At 41.7% G+C, this 26604-nt stretch overlaps 1 protein-coding gene across 1 annotated transcript; it reads right to left on the minus strand.

Annotated features, from left to right (window-relative positions):
* Positions 1-11385: 11385 nt before the first annotated feature.
* On the minus strand, positions 11386-26393 carry LOC102520255 (guanylate-binding protein 7). The gene is given in 14 exon segments (XM_032494660.1): positions 11386-12413; positions 12416-12508; positions 13351-13544; positions 13875-13975; positions 15496-15572; positions 16093-16145; positions 16148-16304; positions 17529-17809; positions 18735-18980; positions 20328-20524; positions 20733-20842; positions 22922-23049; positions 26205-26330; positions 26333-26393. Coding segments are annotated over 14 exon segments (1968 nt in total). The 3' UTR covers positions 11386-12269.
* Positions 26394-26604: the final 211 nt, after the last annotated feature.

Raw genomic sequence — 26604 nt, forward strand, 5'->3', positions numbered from 1 at the left:
ACAGTGCCAAAATTACCACACGAGGTGTTCTCTATGAAATAAGAATAAAACAAAAGTCTGAAAACAGACATACCATATGACTCAGCAATCCAACTCTTGGGCATATATTCAGAAGGAACTCTAATTAATAAAGACCCCTGCACCCCAGTGTTCATAGCAGCAATATATACAACAGCCAAAACATGGAAACAACCTGAATGTCCATTGACAGATGACTGGATAAAGAAGTATTGGTATATTTATACAGTGGAATTCTATTTAGCCTGAAAAATGACAATATAATGCCATTTACAACAACAAGGACTTCCCTGGGTAATGTCATTCTAAGTGAAGTAAACCAGAAAAAGAAAGGAAAATAACATATGTTATCACTTATGTGGAATCTTAAAAAAAAGAAAAGAAAAGAAAAGACAAATGAGCTTAAATATAAAACAGAAACATACTCACAGACATAGAACACAAACTTGTGGCTGTCAGGGGTGATGGGGGTGGGAAGGGATAGACTAGTAGTTTGAGATTTGTAGATACTGAAAGGTATATATAGATAGATAAACAAGTGCATACTGTATAGCACAGGGAAATGTATTAAGATCTTTTGGTAGCTCATGCTGCAAAATAATCTCAAAATGAATATGTGTATATTCATGTATGATTGTAAAATTGTGCTGTACACCAGAAATTCACACAACATTGTAAACTGACTATAACTAAATTAAAAAAATGAAAAGGGTGAAAAGCAAAATAAGGCTATAACAATTTAAATCTCATACTTCTCTGCTTATTTTTCTTTAGTGGAATGTATAAAGTCTGAAGCTGAAGAAGATGCAAACTGTTGGAGGAAATGGAAAAGAAGAATGAGCATATGATGTAGAGAGAGAAAAGAACATATAGAACCATTTTTTGAGAAGATGGAAAAGGAGAAGGCCCAGTAAAAGGCAGAGCAAGGGAGGGTTCTAGTCCTTAAATTTCAGGTACTTTCTTGCTTCCTATCATGTGAGTAAAAGAGGTCAAGAAAATCATTCTGGTTCAGTAATATTTTAGAATTTGTAAGAGTAGAACATTTCTGCAGCTAAAGAAATCCCAGAAACTTTTTGACTGGAATAAGAGACTGAAGAAAGAGTGATATAATGGAAGTTAAGGGCGGACAAGATTTTAAAAACAAGTTTCAACACCCAGGAGGGACTAATGTGGATATGAAATAATCTAGCAAATGTAGGAAACATTTTAAGTTGTGTGAGTTCTGTCTCCACTTTTCCTTTTAGGAAGAAGAATGTCCTCACCAGGAAGGATTCCACAAGGAGAACATGGATCTCTCAAACTGATGACTGCTGTCCAGATGAGAGACAAAGAAGCATCTCCAACGTATCATAAAAACCTAAGGAAAGCAATTTCCTAACCAGCACCCACCTGCTAGGAACAAGTTGAGTGAGCAACTTCAGGACATTAAACAATTACCACAGAACAAAACTTGAAACAATGAGGTTTGAACTGTTGTTGGGCCATAAATTTTGCCAACATGAAACAAAATGTGAAGACAATGTGTTTACCTACAGGGTGATTCAATTCATGCTTAATTATAGTACTACCAATTAGTGCGATACTTAGCTGGATCCTATATTTGAAATCATGCACATTGACTCTAGAGAAACCTTAAATTGTATAAGTGATATGCATTTTACAGTGGGGAGATAATCGGTTCCGCTCAGGATAGATGTATTCCCCCCACATACACCACTTTTCTAGATATGCTCTTACTGAACATTGTACTTTGGTCCTGGAATAGAATTGGAGTGTTGGGAACAGAGGGAAAAATTTAATGGGAATGAACAAAGCCATGGACCACAGTTAAATAGGAGTGGCTGCTAAGGGGTCATGAGGTCACATAATGGCCTCCAATTAGGGGGACTTGGGACAGTTAACTCCAGGGTGCAGACAGTGGAAAGTTCTCCATAGGGTGGAGGACTTCTCTGTGGTCACTGATATGACTCCGGGACATTGGCAGGGGAAGTGCGTGCCCCTGTGCAAAGTGGATTCATGAGTGGATGTTTAACCTTCTCTGTCTAAAGAATCCCTCCAGACAATTACTGTCCCACTTCCAGGCAACCCAACATATCTCTTTTCTACTCTCTTTTTCTTGGTTTTCTCTCCTTCTACAGTTCCAAGAATACTTTCTACAATCACAAAAAGGGAACTTTAACTCAAGCTCAAAATACATTCCTTTCCATTCTTCTGAAAATCATAACTATAATCCTTCAAAATCTAAAACTTGACTCTGTTTTTCCTTCCTCTCTTCTACTAAGACATTATACCCGGGAAGCTACTCAGGATTAACGTGTATCATGGAAAGATAAAAAACAGGAAAAAATAAAAAACAATTAATTAATATGAAAATATTATCTTACCACAATTGTTTCAGCATATGTGTCGCTTAAGGATCTTTATTGCAAGCAAAAGAATCTTCTCAGTAGTAAGAAAAAAAAAGATTCTTAAGACTGTTAGGTAGCAGACAGGTTCTCTAAGACAGTGAGAGAGCCAGACTCTACTACTGCTTCAGGAAGAACAGTACCAACCACAAAGTGAAGGAATCTCAAGATAAAACAACCCTTCCATCACCCCCTTGCATAATGGCATCTCCAGATCTAATGGCAGAAGCTCCACCAATGTCAGCTCTGAGTATACAAACTTCTCTATTTTATATCTGTAGGAAACAAAATCCCCCATGAAAACTTGCATCTTTGGGTTACTCACATCTCCATCTCACAGAGGTATATCTGCTTGACAGAATCTAAGTCACATACCTCCCCGCTGGAGAGTCTGTCTGCCTTGCACTTTGGAAAGCAGAGACTCATAATGTGAGCAATTTCCATCCATGTTAGAGTCAACTAGTTCTTCCAGGTTGGTCTTGGTAGATAAACTTTATATTAGGGATAATAAAAATAATAGTAACTCAATAGCATTGTCATGTACATCATATAGAACACTTTCTTACTTTCCCTATATCATATCTCATATCTCAACATTCCCTTTAACTTTTCCTCTATTTTTTATGTCAGACAGTTTATTAATGTTTCTTAGGTTGCTCCTAACTTTTGACAGTCATACTTAACAAAGCCTTAAAAGGACTCTAGAACATATACGTCCTGACAACACACATAGCGTCTAAAGTATTATCTCTTTTTTATTTAAGTTTTATCTTTTTTTCACACCTTAAATTTTGTATTATTCTTACTTTCTAAACAGTTAGTATTTTGTACCTAGTTCTGTGTAAACAGAAAACAACTTTGTTCTTTCTCAAACATTCTCAAAAACATCCCTTTAAAATACTTTATTGGACCATTCTTTCCTGCCATTAGTTCATTAGTCACTTTCAGATTAATGAATAGGCTTTTTTCAAAATAAAATAAATGATATCAACTTGATATAAATTTTAAAGTTACACTCTTGAATTTATTCAGTTTCTCCTCTTCTACCTTCCTCTCAGACCCTATGTTCACATACTCAGGTGTGACTGGCCTGATTAGGGATAAGGAAAGGATAACTACTCTCACCATGTTCACTCAACACAGTGGCAGATTTCCTGGCCAGAGCAATGAGGCAAGAAAAGGAAATAAAAGGCAACCAAAATGGGAAGGAGGAAATAAAATTGTCCCTGTTGGCAGATGAAATAATCTTGCAAACAGAATTCCCTAAAGATTCCACTTAAAAACTGGTAAGATGAATTTTAAAATTCTGTTAAGTTGCAGAATTCAAATTCAACATCAAAATATCTGTTGCATTTCCATGCACTAACAGTGAATTACCTGTAATGGAAATTACAGCTAAAAGTAAAACAATCCCACTTCTAATCGCATCAAAAATAATAAATGCACAACATTGTAAAATGACTCTAGCTCATTAAAAAAGTTTAAAAAAGAATAAAATTCTTAGGAATAAAATTAACAAAGGAGGTGAAACACTTATATTCTAAAAAGTACAAAACATTGATGAAAGAAAGTTTAAAAGACACAAATGCAGAAGCATCCTATGCTCATGGATTGAAAATTTTAATATTCTTAAAATATTCATACAATATAAAGTGATCTATAGATTGAATGTAATCTGTATCAAAATTCCAATGATTTTTTTTCACATAAATAAAAAAAAAATTCTACAATTCATACAGACCACACAAGTCTTCAAATACACAAAGCAATTCTGAGAAAAAACAAACCTGGATGCATCACACTTCCTGTTTCAGAATATATTACAAAGCTACAATATTCAAACTAGAATTGTCCTCCCATAAAGAGAACAGTTAGACTAAGGAACAAAATAGAAAGCCCAGAAGCAAATCCAGACATATACAATCAACAGATATCCGACAAGGCTGCCAATACCACACAAGATGGAAATTATATTCTCTTCAATAAATGATGTTCAAGATAATAGATATCCACATAAAAGAATGAATTTAGACCATTTTCTTACATCACAAACAAAAATCAACCCAATATGAATAAAAAATTTAAGTGTAAGACATGTAATCATTCAACTTCTAGTGCAAAACATAGAGAAGAATTTCACAACTTTGGCCTTGGCAAGATTTCAGAGATAGGACACCAAAATCACAGGCAAAAAAAAAAAAAAAATTGAATTTAATAAAACTAAACAGTTTTTGTACAGTAAAGAAGATGATCAGCAGAGTGAAAAGGCAACCTATAGTAAGGTTGAATATATTTGCAAACCATATACCATAATGAGGGGTAATCTCCCAAATATATAAGAAACCCTTACAACTAAGTAGAAAAAAACCTAGAAACCCAACAGAAAAGTGAGCTAAGCACTTGAGCAGAGTTCTCCAAAGATGTACCAATGGCCAACAAACATAGGAAAAAATACACATCATTAATTATTAGGGAAATACATCAAAAGCATAATGAGATTTCACCTCAGACCTGTTAGAACAGCTATTAACCAAAACCAAAATATAATAGATGATGGTAAGTGTGGAGAAAAAGAAACTTTGTACACTGTTGATAGGAATACAAAATATGGGAACACTATGAAAAACACTATGAAATATCTTCAAAAGATTAATAGTAGAGTCAACATATGAGCCAGCAATTTCATTTCTAATTACCCAAGAGAAATGAAATAGGACCTCAAAGAAATTTCAGACTCCCACGTACATGGCAGCAGTATTCTCAAACACAGTGACAAGATGTGGAAACATCTGAATGGACATCAACAGATTAATGAGTAAAGAAAAGATGGTAGATGTGTACAGTGCAATACTGTTCAGCCTTTAAAAAGGAGAATACTCCCTCATGCTAAACACAAAGTAAACTCAAAATGGCTTAAAGACTTAAACATAAAACAAGACACTACAAACCTCTTAGAAGAACACATAGACAAAACATCATCTGACATAAATCTCAGCAATGTTCTCCTAGGGCGGTCCACCCAGGCAATAGAAATAAAAGAACAAAGAAACAAATGGGACCTAATCAAACTTACAAGCTTCTGTGCAGCAAAGGAAACCACAAGCAAAACAAAAAGACAACCTATGGAATGAGAGAAACTATTTACAACAGACTAGACAGACAAGGGCTTAATTTCCAGAATATATAAACAGCTCATACAACTTGATAAGAAAAGAACAAACAACCGAATCCAAAAAAGGGCAGACGATCTCAACAAGTAATTCTCCAGAGAAGACTACACATATCCACTGTGCTCATGAAAAAAACCTCAGTGTTGCTAATTATCAGAGAAATGCAAATCAAAACTACAGTGGGGTCTCACCTCACACCAGTCAGATTGGCCGTCATTCAAAAGTCCACAAACCATACACGCTGGAGGGGGTGTGGGGAAAAGGGAGCCCTCCTACACTGCTGGTAGGAATGTAGTCTGGTGCAGCCACTATGGAAAACAGTATGGAGATTCCCCAAAGAACTAAAAATAGACTTTTCCCCACTGAGTGTTATGCTGACTCTGGGTCTGTCATGAATAGCGTTTGTTATGTTGAAGTCTATTCCCTCTATACCCACTTTAGTAAGAGTTTTATCATAAATGGGTGTTGAATTTTATCAAATGCTTTTCCTGCATCTAATTGAGATGATGATGTGATTTTGTCCTACCTTTTGTGGATGTGGTGTATTGCAGTGATTGATTTGCATATGTTGAACCAACCTTGTGACCTGGGATGAATCTGACTTGATCATGTTATATGATATTTGTCCCTGTTTTAGCCATGGAAGTGTTAGCACTCTGCTCTGTTGTCCCTGAGATTTTGTGCCCGCAGGCCACCAGTATGGATCTGCAGACATCAGGCACTAGGACCTGTGTAGTGTTCGTGCAGTCACACCCCTGGATCAGTGGAAACTCAGAGATAGAGAATGGAATGAAGAGTAATGAAAGAAATTCTAGTCTATCATTGAATTCTATTAAATTTTATTGAAAACCCATAGATCTCTGCACTCAACATTTGCAGGGCTGCAATCCTTTAATGGTTACAAAAAATATTTAGTTGACATATATTTACCTGTGACTCGTTTCCTTCCTTGGACAATGTGGATAAAAATAACTCCATAGTATACAGAGTTATTATGAATATTAACTTACATACATAAAGGTTCCAGCCTAGAAACAATTAAAAATAAGAAATATTATTGTCATTATTATTCACGCAGCAAACACACAGCTAGTAAGTGAGGTGGTTGATGGCATGGGTTCTGGAGTAACACTTTTTGGATTCAAATTTTATTTAGGACCTTGTGATTGTAACAAGTTATTGAATCTCTCTAATATTGTGGTAAAAGTATCTGTAAGACTAAGAGAAAATAATCCATGTAAAGAAGTTGTCACTGGGTCTGATTCAAGTGTGCAGAAACTGGAAGATGTTCGCATTATTGTTTTTATTTACTAAGTGCCAGCACCTGGGTCAGCATAAGCTGTGGTCATTCCATCAGGGAACCGACAGCCCTCATCTATGAAACAGGAGCTACCAGGTCCATTGTGAATGAATCTAATATTCTGGGCAAGTGGACCTACAAAAGTATTCTATGAAGTTTTGGCATCCTCACACAGTTCACACTGGCCCCAAACATGAAATAAAGGGCATTGTTTGAATTGATCCAATTGAACTTTTCTTTTTATTGCAAGCAGCAAGAAGAGGTAACAAGTTATTGCAATTTGGGAGCTTATAAACTCTTTGTGAAGCCACTTTTTCTGAGTCAGTCACTGATTGATTCCCATTTTGTAAAAGTGTTATGCCTTATGGTATAAAATTGGACAGACTATTTGCTTGCAAGCAAGCCCCATGCACCATTGTTGTAAGAGGAAGTGGGTCCTGATCATAGAAAAGGGGAAACCTGGCTTTTTATCTGCCACTAATGGGTCACTCTTGACTGATCCGAAAGCTCTGACCATCCTGCCTGCTGTTCTGCAGCCGGCGGTGGCGGTTGTCAGTGTGTGCCTCTAACGCACAGGCCAGTCCTACCTGGTGAACAGGCTGGCTGGTGAGAGTAAGGGAGAGTGAAGGCACCACCAAAGCCTCCCCGAGTCCCTTCTGTCCACCAAGACTCCCAGCATTCAGGACAGTGATGTGAGGAGAGGAAGTTAGGGACGGGGAGGAACATTGAAACTCACTTTCCATCCAGTGATGGGCTTCTGACATTTTCGCTGCTCTGGAGGATGACTCAACTCTTAATTCCCACTTAGCCTTAACTTCCTCCTTAAAGTATAAATATGCTTTTCTGGAAGGAGTAAGGTAATAATTTTAAAAAGTCATACAAGTTAACACTGATTTTTAAGGTAAAAATAAACCTTTCAGTTTGTACTGGACATTCTAATTTCTCTCTTTATCTAGTTGTAATTAAGACCAATACTCATTATGATTTTATTTATCTCTTTTAACTCAGATTTTGTTAGTTCTATTCAATTTCCTGCTCTGTCTGCTACTAAAACTGCACTCCCTTTTCTTCCTGCACCCCCTCTCTGGGCTCCACGGTGCAGTCTCCCACGAAGGGCATCTGGGTGTGGTGTGTGCCTCACCCCGAGAAGCCAGACCACACTCAAGCTCTGCTTGACACAGGGGGCCGGGGGGATGTAGAGAAGCTGAAAAGTAAACCTTCTCAATCCTACTTGTGTCAGGTCAATAGCACTCTTTGCAAAATCCCTCCCCACTCCCTCATTTATGCTTTGAATACACTGTATTTTTAAAAATTAATTTATTTTTAAATTGAGCTACAGTTAATTACAATGTATCAATTTCTGATGAACAGCAGAAGGTTCCAGTCATGCATATACATCCATGTATTCATTTTCATAATTTTTCAGAATGTGTCATCTTAATGTATTATTCTTTTCATTTATTTTATTTACTTGGTTGTGCTCAAGATTTTACCTCAGATCCAATTTGAAGCCAACCAAAGAAATCCTTATGTGAGAAAAGTAAACACTAAGTAGGAGAATGACTGGCTAATTGAGGAACTGTTGCCTTTGACCATACGTATAAGCAGTGAGACTGACCTGTAAGTCCAACTGACAGCACTTACAGCCCATAAAATAATGGCTAATGACTTTGAATTATGTTATAATTATACAAGAATACATACACAACAAGAAAGTACTTTTTGTTTGAAAAACATCAATCATTTATTTTAAGAAAAATTTTCTGCTTGGTATTGGTGATTGAAATCCATTTTTTATTTATCTTTTTAGGTGAGTCTTTGCTAATCAGTAACATTACCCAAATTCTGCCATAAACATGGTCAGTGTACACAGATACGTTCTCTTAATCCCATAGGCTGCCTACAAAATGTGGCCGCAATGAGGGATTTCACTTGTCCCCTTGAATTGGACAGAAACCAGGGGCAGCTGATGAAGTTTCAGGGTCAGTAAAGGGGTTTGATTCTAGTGAGGAAGCAGAACACAAAGATTCAGGACAACAGCAGGTTGGAACTGGGAAGAATTATTTGTCCATTTGTAATTAACATGAAATATTTCAGAATACACTGCATGGTGTGTGTATATATGCTGACTCTGATTTATACCCATAGGGTAGTTAATAGAATGTGAATTGATGAAATCTAGAATAAAACATCTTAAGTTAAAGTGATTTTGTACAGGAAGCATTTTGTTTTGAATTAACAACATAGAGTTTGTTAACTGGCATGAGAGTCTTGGGCAGTAATGAAGTTGGCAGGGCTTAAAGCACGTGATGGGTTAGGAGAATTGGACAGGTCCCAATGCCCTGACCTGAACAGGACATAAGGTCAGCCACCCCGGGGTCCTGCCAGCTGTGCAGCTCCTGGATTTGCTCTTGGTGCCCTGCTCCTCCTGGCTCAATAGAGGACACACACCCCATCAGGTCTTCAGTACCAGAGGACGTGCCAGCTGCCCACGGCATCCACCACAGACTGGACCGCTGCTTCGCAGAGAAGGACTCCCCCCAGGGTGCAGACTGGCTGTTTGTGTTCTTGCCCATGGCTCCCTCAGCATAGACACACTAGCAGAATTAACCTAAGCCTGAGGAGGCCAAGGGACACCACCTGAAACTGTCTCATGTCTCGCTTCCTTCAGCTCTTCCCCTGTATTCTTGAAGAGAAGTGTCCTCTAATTTTCTTTGCATTTGTAATGAGTTCCTGCAACCATCTGCAACACTGAAGACCTTCCTTCATAAACACATCTGTGAGGACTACGTACCGCCCAGCTCACAGGCGAGGGAGCACTCGTGAGGAGGACTACACACACAGATCTGAGGGAAAGGGAGAAGGAACACAGAACTGTCTAGAGCAGCTCGCTTGTTCCTGCACCAAAGCATGTGCAGAAGAATGGTTCTAATGCAGCCTTCCTGCAGAATGGATGAGAAAGTACATGCATAGGCCTTGGAATCCTCCAGTAATTTAACAATTATGTATTAATTTTCAAGTATGGGAGAGGCTTTTCACTTGGGCCCTTATCTTGAAATGTATATAACTTTATTCCACACGTGACAACTTATAAGTGAACTTCAGAGTTGGTGAAGATTCCTCTTCCTCTGCTTTGTCCTTTCCCCTACTCCCACTGCCTTCCTTTCTCTAAACCATGGTCACTTCCCATCACAAACTCCTGTTTCAGGTTTCCTGTTCATATACATGCCACATGCCCTGGGGGACTTGATGAGGTAGCACTCACCACAGCACCTCACCCCCTTTACCAGACTACCCAGACCTTTGGTGTGCTCAGGGCCTTCCTCTGCTGATACCCAAGGGTCTTTGGGAATGGACCAGTGGTGGGACTTTTTCCAGTGGCTTTGGTCAGGGAAATGGCAACTCAGCATCAGCTCACAGCCCTCAAGAAAGCAGAGCTATGCCTGTAGATTCCACAGTCTGTCAGCCTGCGGGCATCACATTCAGTGAGAAATCAATCCTCATGTGAAAAGCATAGTTTTATCTTAAGAGACGCTCCTTGACCAGATTGAGGAATTATGGTAGACATGATATGTTTGCAAGTGATGAGCTCTTTCTTCACTCTGTTAATTCATGTCTTGTGCTGTGAGTCACAGATGGTGGTGGCTTGCTCGCTGGGTAAGTTTCATGGGAGGGAAACTTGAGGAATCCAGACAACATGGAATGGCCAGTTCCTCAGAGAGGAGGGCGGCGGGTTCAGGTGGGCATGCATGCACTTTCTGCCCTTGAGCACTAGTTCCTAAAACTGTGTCCCTTAGTTTGAGACCCCTGGGCAGCAGTTAACATGGTAAGGAAATGGGAATTGGGGGCCCTGCTGGGTGGCAGCGTATGTGTTTCTTTACCTGTATTAATGGAAACCCCAGCGTTTATGTGGTGTGCTTTGTGGTGGGAGCTAAGTACACAGTGTGGAAGATCATCCCATAGATGAGATCCTGTGTCAGCAGGGGAGGCAACTGTAAATAGGCCATTTCAAGTTCAAAGTTATATAACAAGTCATATATTATGAGGGCAACCTGGGACAATAGGCAGCATGGAGGGGGGACGCCACATCCTGGCTCAGGACATCAGCAAACAGGAGACTGGAAGGAGGAACATATATTAACAATAACGGGTAGTGAGTGAGGAAGCCGGGGTGCATAAGGAAGCCTGTGTTCTGTGTGCCAACTCCCAGAGTCAGATTTATGTGCAGTTGTGGAGTTACAAGCATTTGACTCTAACCACAGTGGTCTTAAGTCCTAGACAATTAAGAAGAATTCCTAAAAGCTTCAGTTGACTTTGAAGAGTAATTTCCTTTTGAAATCATCATCTGTATGAATGTGGGGTTGGTGTTTAGGGACCACATTAGCCAACATCCCAGGGGACTTCAGCTCATGGGTACCAGGTTCTCTTGTAGTTTCTGGAGATTCATGATAATACATGCATATATGTATTTTTTAAAAAGTCAGTACTACAACTACACACGTGTTCTGCATCTTTATTTTTCACTTACAATAGACACATCTTGGAGATTTCCCCATGTTAGCAAAAATAGAGCTCCTCTTTCATTTCAATGTGTGCAGAGTTATCCTTTGTTGGCGTGTCTGAAGACTGACCTCCCCAGTATGCGACAGGCCTTGATAGTTGTTTCTAGTCTTGTGGAATTTCAACAGTCTTGCATCAAACATGCTACTACTTATGCCATTTTCAATTTGGGTCAATAAATCTGTAAAGTGAATTCCCAAATGCTATCTTGCTGGATCAACGGTATTTGCATTTCAAAGTTGGATGTACATTGGGACCGTGAACATTCTCCCTGCCGGAGATAAGGCACCACTGGGATCCTGGATCCTGAGCCATCAGTGTCCTGGTAATCCTGGTCCGTGTGGCCCATCTGAGAGCTGACACAGGAACTTCCTGGTTTTACTTTGTACATCTTTCAGAGTCAGTGAAGTGAAACACTTTTACTCTCTTTGTATATTTTTGCTGATTTTAAAAAATGTGTTTGTCGCTCTCTCCTCACTGAGTCATAAGGGCTTGTTATAGTTTAAAGAGGTAACCTCCGTGCTGGTATCACTGACGGTGAACGTACGTCCTCTTACTGTTTGTTGTTTTGCTTTTCTTAAAGCTTTTCTATAATTCATCATTATCTTGCAACTTCTTTTCTATTTCTTCAAATTAACTAACTCAATCCATTTTTTTTTTGTTCTTTTTAACATCAGGCCCTGTTAATCACTTCAGTATCTCTTTGGTAATCATGTTTTATGTTTAAACTTTCCTTGAACAAAACTACCGTGACACATTTTTTAAATGAGCTACACTGTTACTCTTTTCAAAGAAAAGAAATCTTCCAAAATATACTTAAGAGGAGTTCTCTGCCCTTTTAAGAGCCTCACTGAGCACTTTCAGCCCAATACCAACTAGTTTAAAATACCCAGGTAGCGCTACAACTAAGGCGACACTCACCACATCCAGGATCTTGGATATCAGGAAGGGGTGACTTTTTTGGTTGTTTCAATGCCTTCTTTTAGTTTATTTATTTCACTAGTTAATGCCTCAGATTTCTCTTTAAATCCATCTCTCAGTAGTTCTTCCTGAATCTGTGAAAAGGAGAGGATCCCATTTTGAAAACACCCAGGCATCAGCATTGGGTTTCTAAAATCTGCAGCAGCAAAGCACCTGTGTTTGTTTGTCCCTGAGATGCTTTCTGATGTTTGGCCAATATTTGCAATCATATGGACCTGGGCAGGGTTTACAGTTTCCCACGGTCCCTCAGAACCATGTCACTGGATGGGGAGGGGTGGGCCTAGGTCAGGCCTGAGAACTGTCCAGTCATGAGCTCCATGCCTAAGAATGCACTTTGGGAGGGAATGTAGGTGAATTGCAGTTACTTCCTATTCCCCTGGGATAAGAAGACCACACATATGTCACAGATAATGGCAACTGGTCACTCTCTTTAGAACACTGGCCACCAAACACCAGTTTGGGACAAAGAATGCATTGACTCAAGGTGTGTAACATGAGTCAGGTGGATCTGGAAACAAAGGCTGCAAATTGTAGAGCTTTCCTTCCTATAATGCACAATCTGCTACTTTCAGGAGCAGGTCTATTTCATGTCTCTTATGGTCATACTGAAATTCCTAAGAACTACAGGACTGAAGTCCTTTTTATTTGGGGCAAGTGAGACCCTAGTATCACTGCAAATAGCAGCCTAGGAACCCAGGTCATGTAATTTGGACCCTGTGAACCCTAACACTACAGGAAGTGCTGAGTCTTACAGACATAAGCCTCCTGCTCGGCCCACATCACTTTGATGTTACAATGAATCAAATGTCTTTGGATTTCCCTGTGGGATCTGACTTTAGGTAGAACTTCTGCTCCTTTCTTCCTAAGGAGTTGGGGTATCATCCATCAGGTGCTTCCCACGCCCCTCCAGACCTACCTTCAGCTTGTGCTCCAGCACCCTCTCCTGCTGTCTCAGACGGTCTTCTCTCTCCCTATCCATCTTCTCTTCCAGCTGCGCTAGATTCTCCTTGTGGCTTCACTCCTGCATCTCCAGTTTTTGCTGTTGCTCATTCAGTTTCTCCTTTAGCAATTCTTTTTCCCTCTCAGTGGCCTGCTTCTTGGCACGTTCCACTGTTTCACAACAATTTTCAGGAGGGAAGAAATATCAGTTATGCTGAGCTGTACCCTCCTGAGTTCAGCCACTAAAGTGACTTTAAAATGGCAGGAGGGAATCTGAACATGCCTTCTATCCACATCAGGAAATCATGCTTCAGCATGGGATGGAAAGGCACTGATCAGACGTACATGAAACCCAACCTCCCGGAGTTGTCTTCAGACATATCAGAGAACTCCCACAGAAGGAAAAGAAGTCCCTGGTGCCAGGAAGTGTTTGCTGTCACACCAGTCAAAGAGAAGCACAGGAACCACCTTCCCCTCTGTGGGCTCATCCCTGCCCCATACCTGCCATGGCCTTCTCCCCATCAGTGAGGGCTTTGTCTGCCTGCAGGATGGCTTCCTCCACTCCTGCTTGGGACTGCAGGAAGCTCTGCAGGACCTCATTTCTGTGAGGAAACAGCAAGAAGCAAGGATTTGCCAGGCAACCAAGAACAAGTCTGTTGCTGGGGAAACGACTGTTCGGTAAAACTACAGATTGGATCTTGTGAAATCTTCATCTTACAAAGGACCCCGCAGTTTAACAGATGTCAAGATCGTGTGCAGCTCCACAGAAAAACATCCTCCATGTTTGCAACCACACCATCTGCCCATCGTTTTCCTTCCTTTTTGTTTTAGAATGATGCTCATCTACTCTTTCTTTGTTATAATTTCACTCTTTATTTTGTACTTCAATTTATGACTTCTATCTCCTCTTCCAAGAAGCTGTCCTAAGAATCCTTCTGAGCTCTGAAATGCTTTTGAGAACATGCAGCTGCCCTACCAGCTCCACCACTTGAGGGCTGTGTGATCTCAGGCAACTTACATCTTCATGCATCAATTTCTCAATTTGATAATGAGGATGACAGCAGTACCAACATCATTGTTCTGATTCCTAAATTGATTGTCTAGGCAACTCAGCAAAGCAGAAGGACCCTGAGATCACCTCCGCTCACAGGGCAACAAAAACACAACTATTTGCAGAACAACCATCCATGAAAAGGACCAGAGTTTATCAGGAAAAATCTCCTACAACTGAAGGCATGAAGAAGGAACCACAAGAATATAGGTAGGAGGTGGGTAGCTGCAGTGTAGATAGATTCCTTCACCAGGTGGGTTATTCACAACAGGGAGAGATTCACAACTCCCAGAGGAGTGAGAGGACCAAACCCAAAGCTGGGCTCCCCAGCAAGAAGTCTAGCACCAGGAAGACATGAAGGGAAGGCCAGTGGGGCTCAGTTTTGGGAGTCCCAGAAGGATTGTGAAAATAGAGAATACTCATTTTGTTTGCTTGTATTTTGTTTTCGTTTTGATGGTAACAGATTGTTAAAGTTTTTTACTTATTTATTTATTTTTGGTGGGGGTAATTAAGTTTATTTATTTATTTATTTAGCTTTTGAGCAGGTACTGGTGATCGAACTCAGGACCTAGTGACGACTAAGCATGTGCTCCACCACTTGAGGTCTATCCTCTTCCCCTTGAGCTGTATCCTACCCCCAAGAATCTACCCTTAAAGGGTGCACACAAAACCTCACACAGTCCAGGACCCAGGACCCAGGACCTAGGGCAGAAGCATTAATTTGAGGAGCCAGGAGCAGACCTACCTGATGATTCTGGAGTCAGCCCCAGAGAGGCAGAGGGCACCTGCAGCTCACCTTGGGGACAGACACTGTTGGCACCATTTTGGGGAGCTCCTTCTACCTTGTGGACATGGTGCTGGCAATCATCATTTTGGAATTTTCTCTCTAGCTTTTTAGCCCCAAGATCCAGCACCACACTTACCCAATGGTCTGCAGGTGACAGTGCTGGGACTCCTGAGGCAAGAACCTAGCTCAGCATGGACACAGCCCCACCCATCAGCAGACACACTGCCTTAGGACCTCCTGAGACCACAGCCACCTCCACACGGGATCCTGACCGAGCACCTCACACCAGCATACAGGCACTAGACCTGAAGCCACCAGGATACTGCCATGCAGCCAGAGACCCCAGGCCCAGCTCCACCCACTACTGGGAATACACCAGCCACAATAAAGCCTCAGTCTTATACCCGGCAGACCCGGCCCCCCACCAGCAGACCAGATTCTGCCAGACCACCTAGGCTCTGGCTCTGCCCAACGAGCAAATCAACACAAGTTTCAAGGCATCCCAGGCTCAGCAATGAACAGTGTCAGAAACAGGGTCACACCAACAGTGACACAACACATGCTCTGGGACCCCTGGGTCCTACAACCAGACCCCAGGACCTGGATTTGTCCTCAGAGTTAGCTTTGTCCCATAAGCTCTGGGACCTAGCTTCAGCCAGCAGTGGGTAGCCAACATCCCAGGGTATCCTGGATCCTTACTCCCCTCACCAGTAACCCAACACTAAAGTGCCCCAGGGCTCCACAGTCAGCATCCTGGTGACCTGGTCCCAACAAGCATCAGATAGTGCCCTCTGCACAAGGCAGGACCTGGCAACCACGTGAATCAACACAGACCCTCTGACTCCAATCTGCTGTTCTTTTCCCACCCCCTTACTCCTCACCTTGACCCCTTTCCCGGGCACCAGCATATAGCCCTGTTCCAGCTCGTCCCTTTTTCTAAGTAGAGCTTGTGTCCTCCAGGAGCAAAGAAAGTTCCTTCCTTAAAACCTTCCATCAAGGGCTTTTAAAGCTTCTGAAGCTCAGCCTGACAGTATTTGACAGAGGCCTCTTCATTCTGCACCAAGAATTCTTCCTTCCTTTTCTGGATGTTGACCTGCCAGGGAAATGTGGGGAAATCCAATAGAAAGAAGCTGTTAGAGGGAAAGTCCAAATGCGGTCCTTTGGAAGAAGCAGTCTGACAGCATCAGGGTGCAGGAGATGTAGAGTAATAAACATGGAGTCAAGAGACTAGTTCTAGTCCCAGTTCTGACCAGCTCTCTGTGTGCCTTGTGGGAAGTCTCTGAACCCCTGTGGGCTCAGACTCCACACCTGTGAAATGATGGGGTTGGCAGGTGTGATGTCCATGATTCCCTTAACTGTAGTAGGACTAACAGCCATTCACCCACAACACAAATGAAATTTTGTTTATGAATGGAAGTATAGTTTCTTCTGCAAACTTGGGAGCTATGGATTAAAATATATACTTAGCAAGTCACTTGCCTTTTAATGAATTAACTACACAATAACCAGAGTTCTGAACTCTTCATGGATTCTTTTCTCATTAAGGATTTGTGTGTGTGAAAATATAGGAACGGGCTTTTTTTGCATATAGTGATAAATTACAATTGAGCTGGCTTTGCTCTATGTGAACTAAGATAATTGTAACTTGTAGGATGGTCGAAAGTCAAACTTTCAGCAAAGGTGCCTATGGCAAGGAGAATTGTGATCTCCAAGGATTTTCACCACTGGTGTCCACACTCTGCAGAGTCCCCTGACCTGTGAATACAATGAGCACTCATCCTGTGTTTAAATTATGTTACATGGCACAGGCTGACACTATGAAATGAAGATTACCTGAGTGGACATTACCTAATCACAGGCCCTTTCAAAGGTGTTTTCTCCTGTTGGTAGCAGAAAAGGAAGTCAGAGAGATCAGAAAAAGGAGGCGGATTCAAAGCACCATGGCTGGGTCGAAGATGGAGTGCTGTTCCACGGAACCTCCATGTGAGGACCAAGCCCATTTGAACCACGTCTCCAGCCACAGCGCACTGAGAAGATCATCCACGTGCCCTGGGCTCAGAGCTGACCTGAAGGAATGTAAGCCACTAAATGTGTGTTGTCTTATGCTGCTAAGCACTGGGTAATTTGTGTTTCACAGTCAAAAATAAACAGCCCAACTTTTAGAAAAAGGATGGACTGTAGCCCACAGACCTTGTCAGTAATAAGAATCTAAACTCATTTTATAATGAGTAGCACACGAACCATGGGGACAAAAGATGGAGTCTAGGATCATTCCAGAGTAACAGAATGAGGAAGGAGACCTTCTAAGGCATGTTACCACAAGTTTCTTCTGGAACTCCCGCTTGTCATCCTTGAAGGAGTGCTCCATAAAGACTGTGATGGCTTCCCTCTCGCAGGCCGTGTGCACCTCCAGCAGCCCCTGCAGCGTGTCCATGGGGATGGCCATGTGCTGGGCCATCTGCTCGCTGTAGTGGGTGGCTGCCTTCTCCATGGCCGCTGAGTTCTCATGCTCCGCCAGAGTCATCACTGCGTTCTCCAAACAAGGAACTGCCCCACTGTTGATGGCGTCCACATAGGCCACTGCCAGCATCCCCAGCCCTGAGTGACACAGGATATTTAGGGCAGCAGAGACAGTTCTTACCTGTTTGTTTGTTTGGGTTTTTTTTAGCTTTAGAGATCAGCATTCTAAAAATCACTAGGCTTTGACTGAATTTATTTTTCTTTCACTTTCTTCTCATCTTCATCTTGTCTTCAGCCTTGTCTCCTCCTTCTCTTTCTTCCATGAATCCTCTTCTTTATAATAACATCACTGTGTCTCCTACTCACTCCAACTTATGATTCTCAAATGCATCACATTATAATATTAGGTGAATGATCTCGAAGAATATGTTCAACGGTCTGCATGAAATTTTTCCCCAGTGTAATAGAATAAAAAGAACTAATTACACATGTACACAAGGTACATACTTTGTGGGCGCTATTTGTAATGAAAGTGTGGTCCCCATGTAAAAGTGTCATCAAGAATTTCAAGACAGTTGCAGAAATACTAAACCAAGCAGGGCCCATCTGAGAACAGGGCCCCGTGTGACTGCACAGGGGCCAAGTGCATGAAGCCAGCACCGGACATGATACTGTGTGTACATTTGTCTCTCACTCAGGTAGTCTACATGGTTCGTGACCTAGTATTTGTTTCCTCATTCATGCAAATTCACAGAACATATTGTGTGTCTTCACTACAAATACTTATCCATTCAGACTTCTCATCAACCTGCATTTTTCCTTCCTTATCAGGAGTCTGTCATTATACTATTAGTGTAATAGTATTATGAGTGTTGATAGGCTTCAACAACACGTATGTAGGAAAAATTTAATGAAGAAGCGTGCATTTCTACATGTGGCATGTACATCTGCTTTCCCACATTACATACAAAAGAAAACACAATTGCTGACAAACCCAGAGTGTGTTCACAACTCCATCACACAGCCTGACCCATGGAGGGACAGGCCAGGATGAGAGACTCACCACCCCCAGTGACCCTGATTCCCTCTCCAAGGGTCTTGGGTTTTGCATGGGTGAATATATAGGAACAGAAACCTTTGCACTGCATCTGAAAACTCCCATCCAGTTTGTCATCTGGCACATCCTCCATATGGACCAATAGTTTTCTGTCACTGACAGGCTGGTCAAAGACAAAGCACTTCCATTTTGGAAAGAACTTCCTGATCATCTCTCTGGGCATGTTGGAATTTTGGATTTGAGGATCCTTGCCTGCAGAAGTGGAGAAAGAATAAACACTGAAGGAACAGCCTTCAGGTCAGAGGGGTGAGGACTTTCATTTCCAGGGAGCTTTGCATCCCTGTGGCTCCCCTGCCTGTAAATCTCCTTTTATTGAATCATGCAAATTGAACTTATGCTAATCTACCCGGGGCATGAAAACCTCCCTCCTTGTTTCTAATTTTGTTTTGGTTTTGGCACAGAGCTAAGAGTGTAGGAAGTGCTTCTGAACAAGAAGGAGAGGCATCTGTTCCAAATGAAGAAAATTATGATTATTTTCCTCAGCTCTTGCATGATGCGCAGCGGATCAACTCGTTATTAGATTTTTCTTCAAAGATACATTAATCCAAAAACCTGCCAGAAATATTTTTCTGTCATGGCAGTCCCTGTGACAGAGAGGAAGTGTGGGTGGTAAAGAAATGTCATGGTCAGGATATTTATGCCATTGCTGGGAAGATCACATGTGGAGAGCAGATAACACTCAGGACAGTAAATGAACAGCCTTATAAGGTCAGAGTCAAAAAATACACATTCTATAAATATATTTGGAAATGCCTTAGCCTATACAATCTCATGGTGAGACTAGCTTACGTGAAGATTGGACCTCAGCAGCCCTCTGCATCCTTTTATATTGGACGTGACAGTATCATACAGAGCATCTCTGGGCATACGACAGCAGTTCAAAACATATTTATTGAAAGGATGAATAAATGATTAAATACACCAAATGCATATTGCTTTTGGGTACCACCATTATCCTCTCTGCTAAATATAAGCTGAGTAATTAATTTATTATATAAAGTATCAGCCAAGGCTCTAGAATGAAGTGTAATATTATGAGAAAAGGAAAAGAGGCATTGGACAGTCTTCCTGGAAGAACAAGGCTGTGCTTTGTTTCTGAACTCTTCAGTGTGCAAATAGCCTGTCTATGAGGGCTGTGGCTACCTGGGTAAGTACAACATATGTGGTGAAGTATAATTCAAAGATAAGTTCTTTGGTTTCCCTTGTGCTTCTGTGTTTACCAATTTCTGTATTGATGACCTATTTTGTTCAAGAAAGGAGAAGTACTTCATATGTAAAATAAGTGTGTGAGCCTTGCTTTTTCATGGCATCAGATTTCATGAAATCATTTGGTCTAATACTGGATTCTAAATTTCCTCTGTGAGATTAAACCCTGACCACTGGGGCTTTTCCACAAGAAAAATGACTGGAGCCAAACACCATCGTTCACCCAGCACAAGTCCAATCTCAAATAAAGACTGACATCATGTGCTGGGTGGTAGGGCTCTGCAGACCCCACGACCTCCTGACCTACCCACCAACCTGGCCAGGTTCTGATACCTGGAATCAACCTCAAGGCATTCTCCAGGTACTCATCTTCAGTGATGGGGCGTCCATCAAACTCCAGCTCCAGTATGAAATCTCGCACAGTCCACACGATGTCTGGAAAGAAACTCACAAAATTGGCTGAGTTCTCTCCGTCATCAGAGCTGCACGAGGATTTTGTCCTGATCAGATTTGTGAGTTCGGTCACGTAGCTGGGATCTTAGCTAAGGAATGAGAGGTGCCCCGCAACACAATTACCAGATCGCCCCCCAAAACAAGTTTTATCAGCATTCCTCTCTGCCCCATTTCCCCCTCTCCTCAGCCATGAGAACGAAGTCACAGGAAAGGAGAAGCAGCCTCAGCGGCCATTTCCACCGACTCAGTGAACTGGACCCAGGGCTTCCGGTCAGGGAAGGATACTGCAGCTGCTCCAGGGCCTGGTGGTTGATGATGCTCATGCTGTTGTAGACAAAGCAGCTGCTCAGAAGCACGGCCAGGATGAAGGTCCAAGAGTCGCTCTTGGAGTCACCCTAGAAAGCAGCGGGGAGTCCACACCCCATTCTCTCATTCGGTTTGTCATTTTGTATGTCAGCTGTACTGTAAGTCAACAGGACGGCAAATGACATAAACTTCAAAACAATTCCAAACCAAAACCTTTCCCATGATGATGTGTTCCCCCTCAGGGCCTCAGTTACATTAGATTTTAGCAGAACAGAATGACACCGTAAATGTGTGTCATGTGTTAAAGACACTGCCTGGCACATAGAAGCTAAGCAATGATGCTTATGCAAATTTCTCTTGATTATGGGCCACCTTAGGAATACAAATGCCACTTACCTAAACTCATCAGCTGCTCATTGTGTGTCTAGAAAACACCAGATACTGCATTTGCTTGTGTGGCTATAAAGAACCACAGGACATTCCCTAGCACCAGTCACATGGCTTTCTAGAGGGGACAATAAATGTGTGAACATATAAATGTATCCAAGATGATAAACTGCCTGGAGTGGATCCACATGTTCTCATGTGAAGGACAAAGTTGCAATGCAAAAAAAAAAAAAAAAGAAGACAAAAGAAAATTACTCTGAATTCATGATAAACTGCCTGGAGTGGATCCACATGTTCTCATGTGAAGGACAAAGTTGCAATGCAAAAAAAAAAAAAGAAGACAAAAGAAAATACTCTGAATTCAGAGCCAGAAGTGCTTATTTCTGTCAGGGATGTGATGGCATTCAGCTGAAAATAGCTGGGTATTAAAGAACTGATGGGACGTTGGTTTGTGGAGAGAAAGGGCTGGTGCAGATGGAAGGACTGGGAGAAGTGAATCAGTACTGCCAGAAACTGTGGTCCCACAGAGGAACTACAGGGCTATTGTATTTGACTGAAGTGGTGCTCATGGCGGTGCTAGGAGATGGTGAGACTGAAAACGAGATGAGAGCAAGTCCTTAGTGGCCTTGGAAGGGAATCAGATACTATCATGACATGTAGTGAGGGCAGCAGGTGTTCATCTGCTATCAGTTTACAATTTGCTATGTTCTGGTTCCTTGACAAATGCAATGAGGTAAGAAGAGGGTTATGCAAACTACGGACTATTAGGAACTGTAGATCATCTTCGGTTGACACCGAGGTGATTCTTGAATATTTAAACCTGAATGTTTAAATTCAGAATGTCTGAATTCATATCACAGCTCTTTTCTGCAGTAACGAAAGCTAAAGGTTCACAGCCACTAATTTTGACATAGACTCTAACTAATATAAAGGGGAAAAGATGACTGCAAGTTGGACTGTAAAACAAGAACTTGTACAATTACCCCACATCAAGTGCTTTTGGGGGGCCGAGTGCACTGTTTATAGACGTCATTGAGGAATCCCTCTTCACAGCGCAGACGCTTGGACTAAAATTTTCACGAATGACCTTGGTGTGGCTGAACCTTTTCTGGAGATAATTGAAATAGCGTATTTCACTGAAACCCTATTTTCCTGATTTCTGCCTCTAATATCATTAACCGCACATATCTTAACCTTTAGAATTCCTTGATCACATGGGTTACACCTTCCAGCAGGCTGTGTACCCAAACCTGAGCAGCAGGTGTAGGTTCTCACTTTTCATACCTATTGTTCCATATACTGATAATTCTGTATATTTCTTATCTCCCCAACAAAGCCCTGGGCCCAGACCTCACTCACTGCGACATCAGTGGCATTAAAAACAAAGCCCTGGAATCCTGATGCCCAGTAAGTCTTTGCCAACTTGTATCTTTCACCCCAGTGTAAAATGTAAGATCTCTCCCTAATACTCAAAGTATTTAACTTATTAAAGAAGAGATTCAAGGGACAAGAATTTAGCCTCATTATTCATCATTGGTTTTGCAGTATATAGGAATATGTCATCAAATTTAAATTGAGATGGGAAATTAAAATGTAAGTGGAAGGGCAGGGTAGAGCTCAGTGGTAGAGTATGTGCTTAGCATGCATGGGGGCCTGGGATCGAGATCCCTAGTACCTATGTTGAAAGAAAAAAAAACTACCCACTTCCCTCCGAAACTTAAAATTAAAATAAGTTAAAATATAAGTGAACTATCAAGAGCAAAGTACATTTTCTGCTTTACATTTTCCACATCACCCAGGTCCTCGGTGTCCAGAAGGACTAGGTTGCAGCTCTCCTTGGAGGGGTGGGGCACACACCACATCCAGATGCCCTTTGTTTCAGACCTCATCGAAGAGCCCAGAGAGAAACCTGCAAAGGAAGAGAAGAAAACAGTGCACAGTGATGTAAGACAGTCCAGGATGTGCTCGGGTTACCTTGGCTACTCTTGTCTGCCAATGAGAGCCTGCCTGAAAGGAAGTTTCCTCCATTTAAGCAAGAACAGCAAATCCAACTTATGTACCTCTTCAGAACCGTCTCAAGAAACACTTTCTGTTACTTGTTCACCTCCTACCATTAACGGCTCAAAATGTCACATTCTGAGATTAATGTAAACTATATTAATCCCTTTTATTTTTATCTGACACTGAAGAGCTGCCTTGATCCACATTCTGATGGAGATGAACCAGTGAGAAATATCAGCAGGGTCCTGGCTTTTCTTCCACCAGGGTGACCCAAAGTGTCCCAAGGCCTCTGCTCTTCTCTCTTGTTCACATATGCTTTCATTTAGCTCCATTCAGTTGCTCTGGTCTTTGGCACATTCTGGTATCCACTCACTGCCTGTACCCTCAGGCTGCAGGAGTTACAATGGCTGCCTGGCTGTTGCTCTTGCCACTCCCTGGGTGCCTCCACTTTCTTCACTGTTTCACTCTGCCCTGGTGGTGCTCATGTAGCTGTCCCACCACTGACCATACTCAGTTACCCTTTAAGTGGATCATCAGTGCCCTTCCAGCACCTGGACTGATATGTCAGCTTTGCTAGATTCTTTTATTTCCCCTTTATCTCTGTAATTTCCTCCTTTCTCTTCTCCTCCTCAAAAGCCATGAGTTATTTGTTCATTGCCTCAGGATATACTAGAAGGGAAAGCAGAAAAGACCTGTCTGACTTTCTCTTCTATTTTGCAAAGGCTTAAACCCACAAGGGGAGATGCAAAGTGTATGCCTGAGAAGCTGAAAGTAATATATCTTGTCCAAGATTTGCAGCATCTGTCATCTACCAATGCCGCCTGCACCTGAGAGCAGAAATGGATGTTATGACACACCGAGAGGAGCGCAGTCTGCATGGCTCAAGCCCTTCAGTTTCCACACGTGGTGTGCTCTGCACAGAGGAGCTATAAAACCTGAGATGATACGCACTATTCTACATCATAATCGTACTTGACTGCTTGCTGATCAATGCAGAGCAACCTGACCTTTCTCAGGAGAAAAGACAAGGTGTACCTGGCGCTCATCACTGTCAGTAAGACAGGTAAGGACCAGACAGAAGTCATCACAAGGAGAGAGTGCTGACCTGCTTCTGCTCATCCTCTGATTGGGCACTAATATGTGTGTCTGTCTTTTTTCGTGTGTGTGTGTTGCTCTTCCTGTGATATGGTTGGTGTAGTGGGTCGCAGTTTAGGTGTTTTAAAACATAACTAGTGTAGGGGTTTCCTCCATAAGGGAAATCACTCCCTATTTCCTGTTATTATCTCAAGTAGAATAAAAAATGCACTGTTGATACTCCTTGACTGGTATCTTTTTCTTAGTGTTCCTCAAAAAACAAAAATTCATATTCATCTGGCAAGGAAAACTCCTTGATTGTTGGTCAAGAGTTCCTCTAAAAGAAAGAGAAAGATTGTGGATTATATTTTTTGTTTGCAACCAATGAGAAATTGCAAAGCAAGAAGGAGATAAGAAGAAAGGAAAAAAATAGAGTGTTAGAGAGAAATACAGAGAGAGTCTGAGAGAGACAGTGAGACATTCCTGAGATCCTTTGAGTTTAGTGGACTGAGGTCCTACCCTCTGATACTGTGAGCCACTGAGCCACAGAGGAGGATATTAGGAAAGAAATGGTGAATGGTTTTTTCAGACAGAAATGCTCAACAGGATGTAAGTAGAAGGTCCTACAAAACAATAGGAAGCAAGTAAGCATTTTGTTTGGAAAAAAATCCAACTTCTTGAGATAGAAAATGTAAATCACAAATAAATGTGTGACTAGGTGCTCAACATTAATTGTATTGAGGCAAATAACATGCAACTACAAGCACACACCACAGCAGCAGAAGTTAAATGTGTTTTTACCAAGGTTTCATCAGGATGTGAAGAAATCTTAATTACTTCTAATGAGCATACTCACTGAATAGGAAGCTTAAAAGGTTGTTCAATACCATCTAGAAAGGCTGAAGACAGACTCCTTGACTCAGCAAGTCCACATCTGGGCACATCACACAAAGAAGGTGTGCACAAGGGCACCAGGATACAGACACAAGAACTCTCATGACAGCACCATTCATGAAGCAGCAGAGCTGCACATGATACCAATGTCCATCAGCACCAGTGGGTGAATACACCATGGTGCCCTCTGCCAACTGCATGCTCTTCAATCAGTGAAAATATTTATAGACATGTATCACGAACTAGATCGGCTGCGTAAACATCATAGCGAGACTATGAAGCAAGATCCTAATTAATACCAGCATGCAACTTCCTATAACAAGTCCAAGCTATGTTTCAGAAACATATACATCGATTGTAAACTCATGTTTACACAGGAAGAGTGAAAGAATACAGCAAAAAAATCAAAATGTCACTTAGCTGTAGTGAGGGTGTGAGGCACGTGACATGGGCTTTTGGGTGTTGGTGATGTTTTATTTCTAGACCTGAGCAGTGACTGAACAGATGATCACTTTGCATCATCAACTTTATCATATATATATATATACTTATGCCCTCTTCTGTACGTGTTATACTTCACATATTAGAAAATACTATGTAGAGAAATTGAAGGAGTGTAGTTTATGGAAGTTTTCCTGTGAAATAAAGCCAAAGAAATGAGTAGTAGCCACAATGAGATGTGAGATGCAGGGGTTTTGCTGTCCGTTCTTCCTTCCATTACTTTAAAAAAAATATATGACATATTGTACAGGTTTGTGTGCTGCTTCAAATGACCCTGTGGTTTAGGACAAGAGTGATGAAGGAGAAAAGAAAAGAATAATGATTGCAGATGAGCCCCTGAGCAGATGGGATTGGATGGGACCAGGACTAAGGAGGTGGATGGTTTGAAATTGGTGGGAATTCCCTATTACTGGAGAAAAGAGTAAATTCCATGGAGAGAAGTGTATGAAGTTATAAATTTGGTGGTGAGAGTCAGAATCCTTTAGTGTGCAGGGTTAGGTTCTTTTTGAGCAGGAACCTGGAGGAGGATGCTCAGCACCCTAATTATCCTTGCTTCCAAGCACACGGCCCTGAGCAGCCCTGAGCAGCACTCACCATGGTTCTGTCCCACCAGACGGTTCATCAAGTATGACTTTCCCAACTGATACAGCCCTACAATGGCCACCACTACCACACGCTGAGATATCTGGTCGAGAATCTTCAGTGCATTTGGATTTACTGCATCTGGCTGTTCTGTCTTTCCACCAGACAGACGGGGTTCATCATGCTGAGTCCAGATGCCATGGGAAGCTGTTACCTAGAGCAACAAATCAGTAGAACACAGCTCATCTCTCAAGGTCACACAAGTCACGTGCACGTCAGCTTTTTGCTTGTGGAAATTTTATATCAATTTTCTATGTTTTGTAAGTTTTCAAGTGATAATTATTAGTCTACTGTGCCAAGGCTGGTTACAGGTACCTTATGTGCAATTTCTTAGTGATCCTTAGATGAACCC

This window comes from Camelus ferus, chromosome 13, assembly GCF_009834535.1.
Source record: "Camelus ferus isolate YT-003-E chromosome 13, BCGSAC_Cfer_1.0, whole genome shotgun sequence".
Taxonomy (NCBI): domain Eukaryota; kingdom Metazoa; phylum Chordata; class Mammalia; order Artiodactyla; family Camelidae; genus Camelus; species Camelus ferus.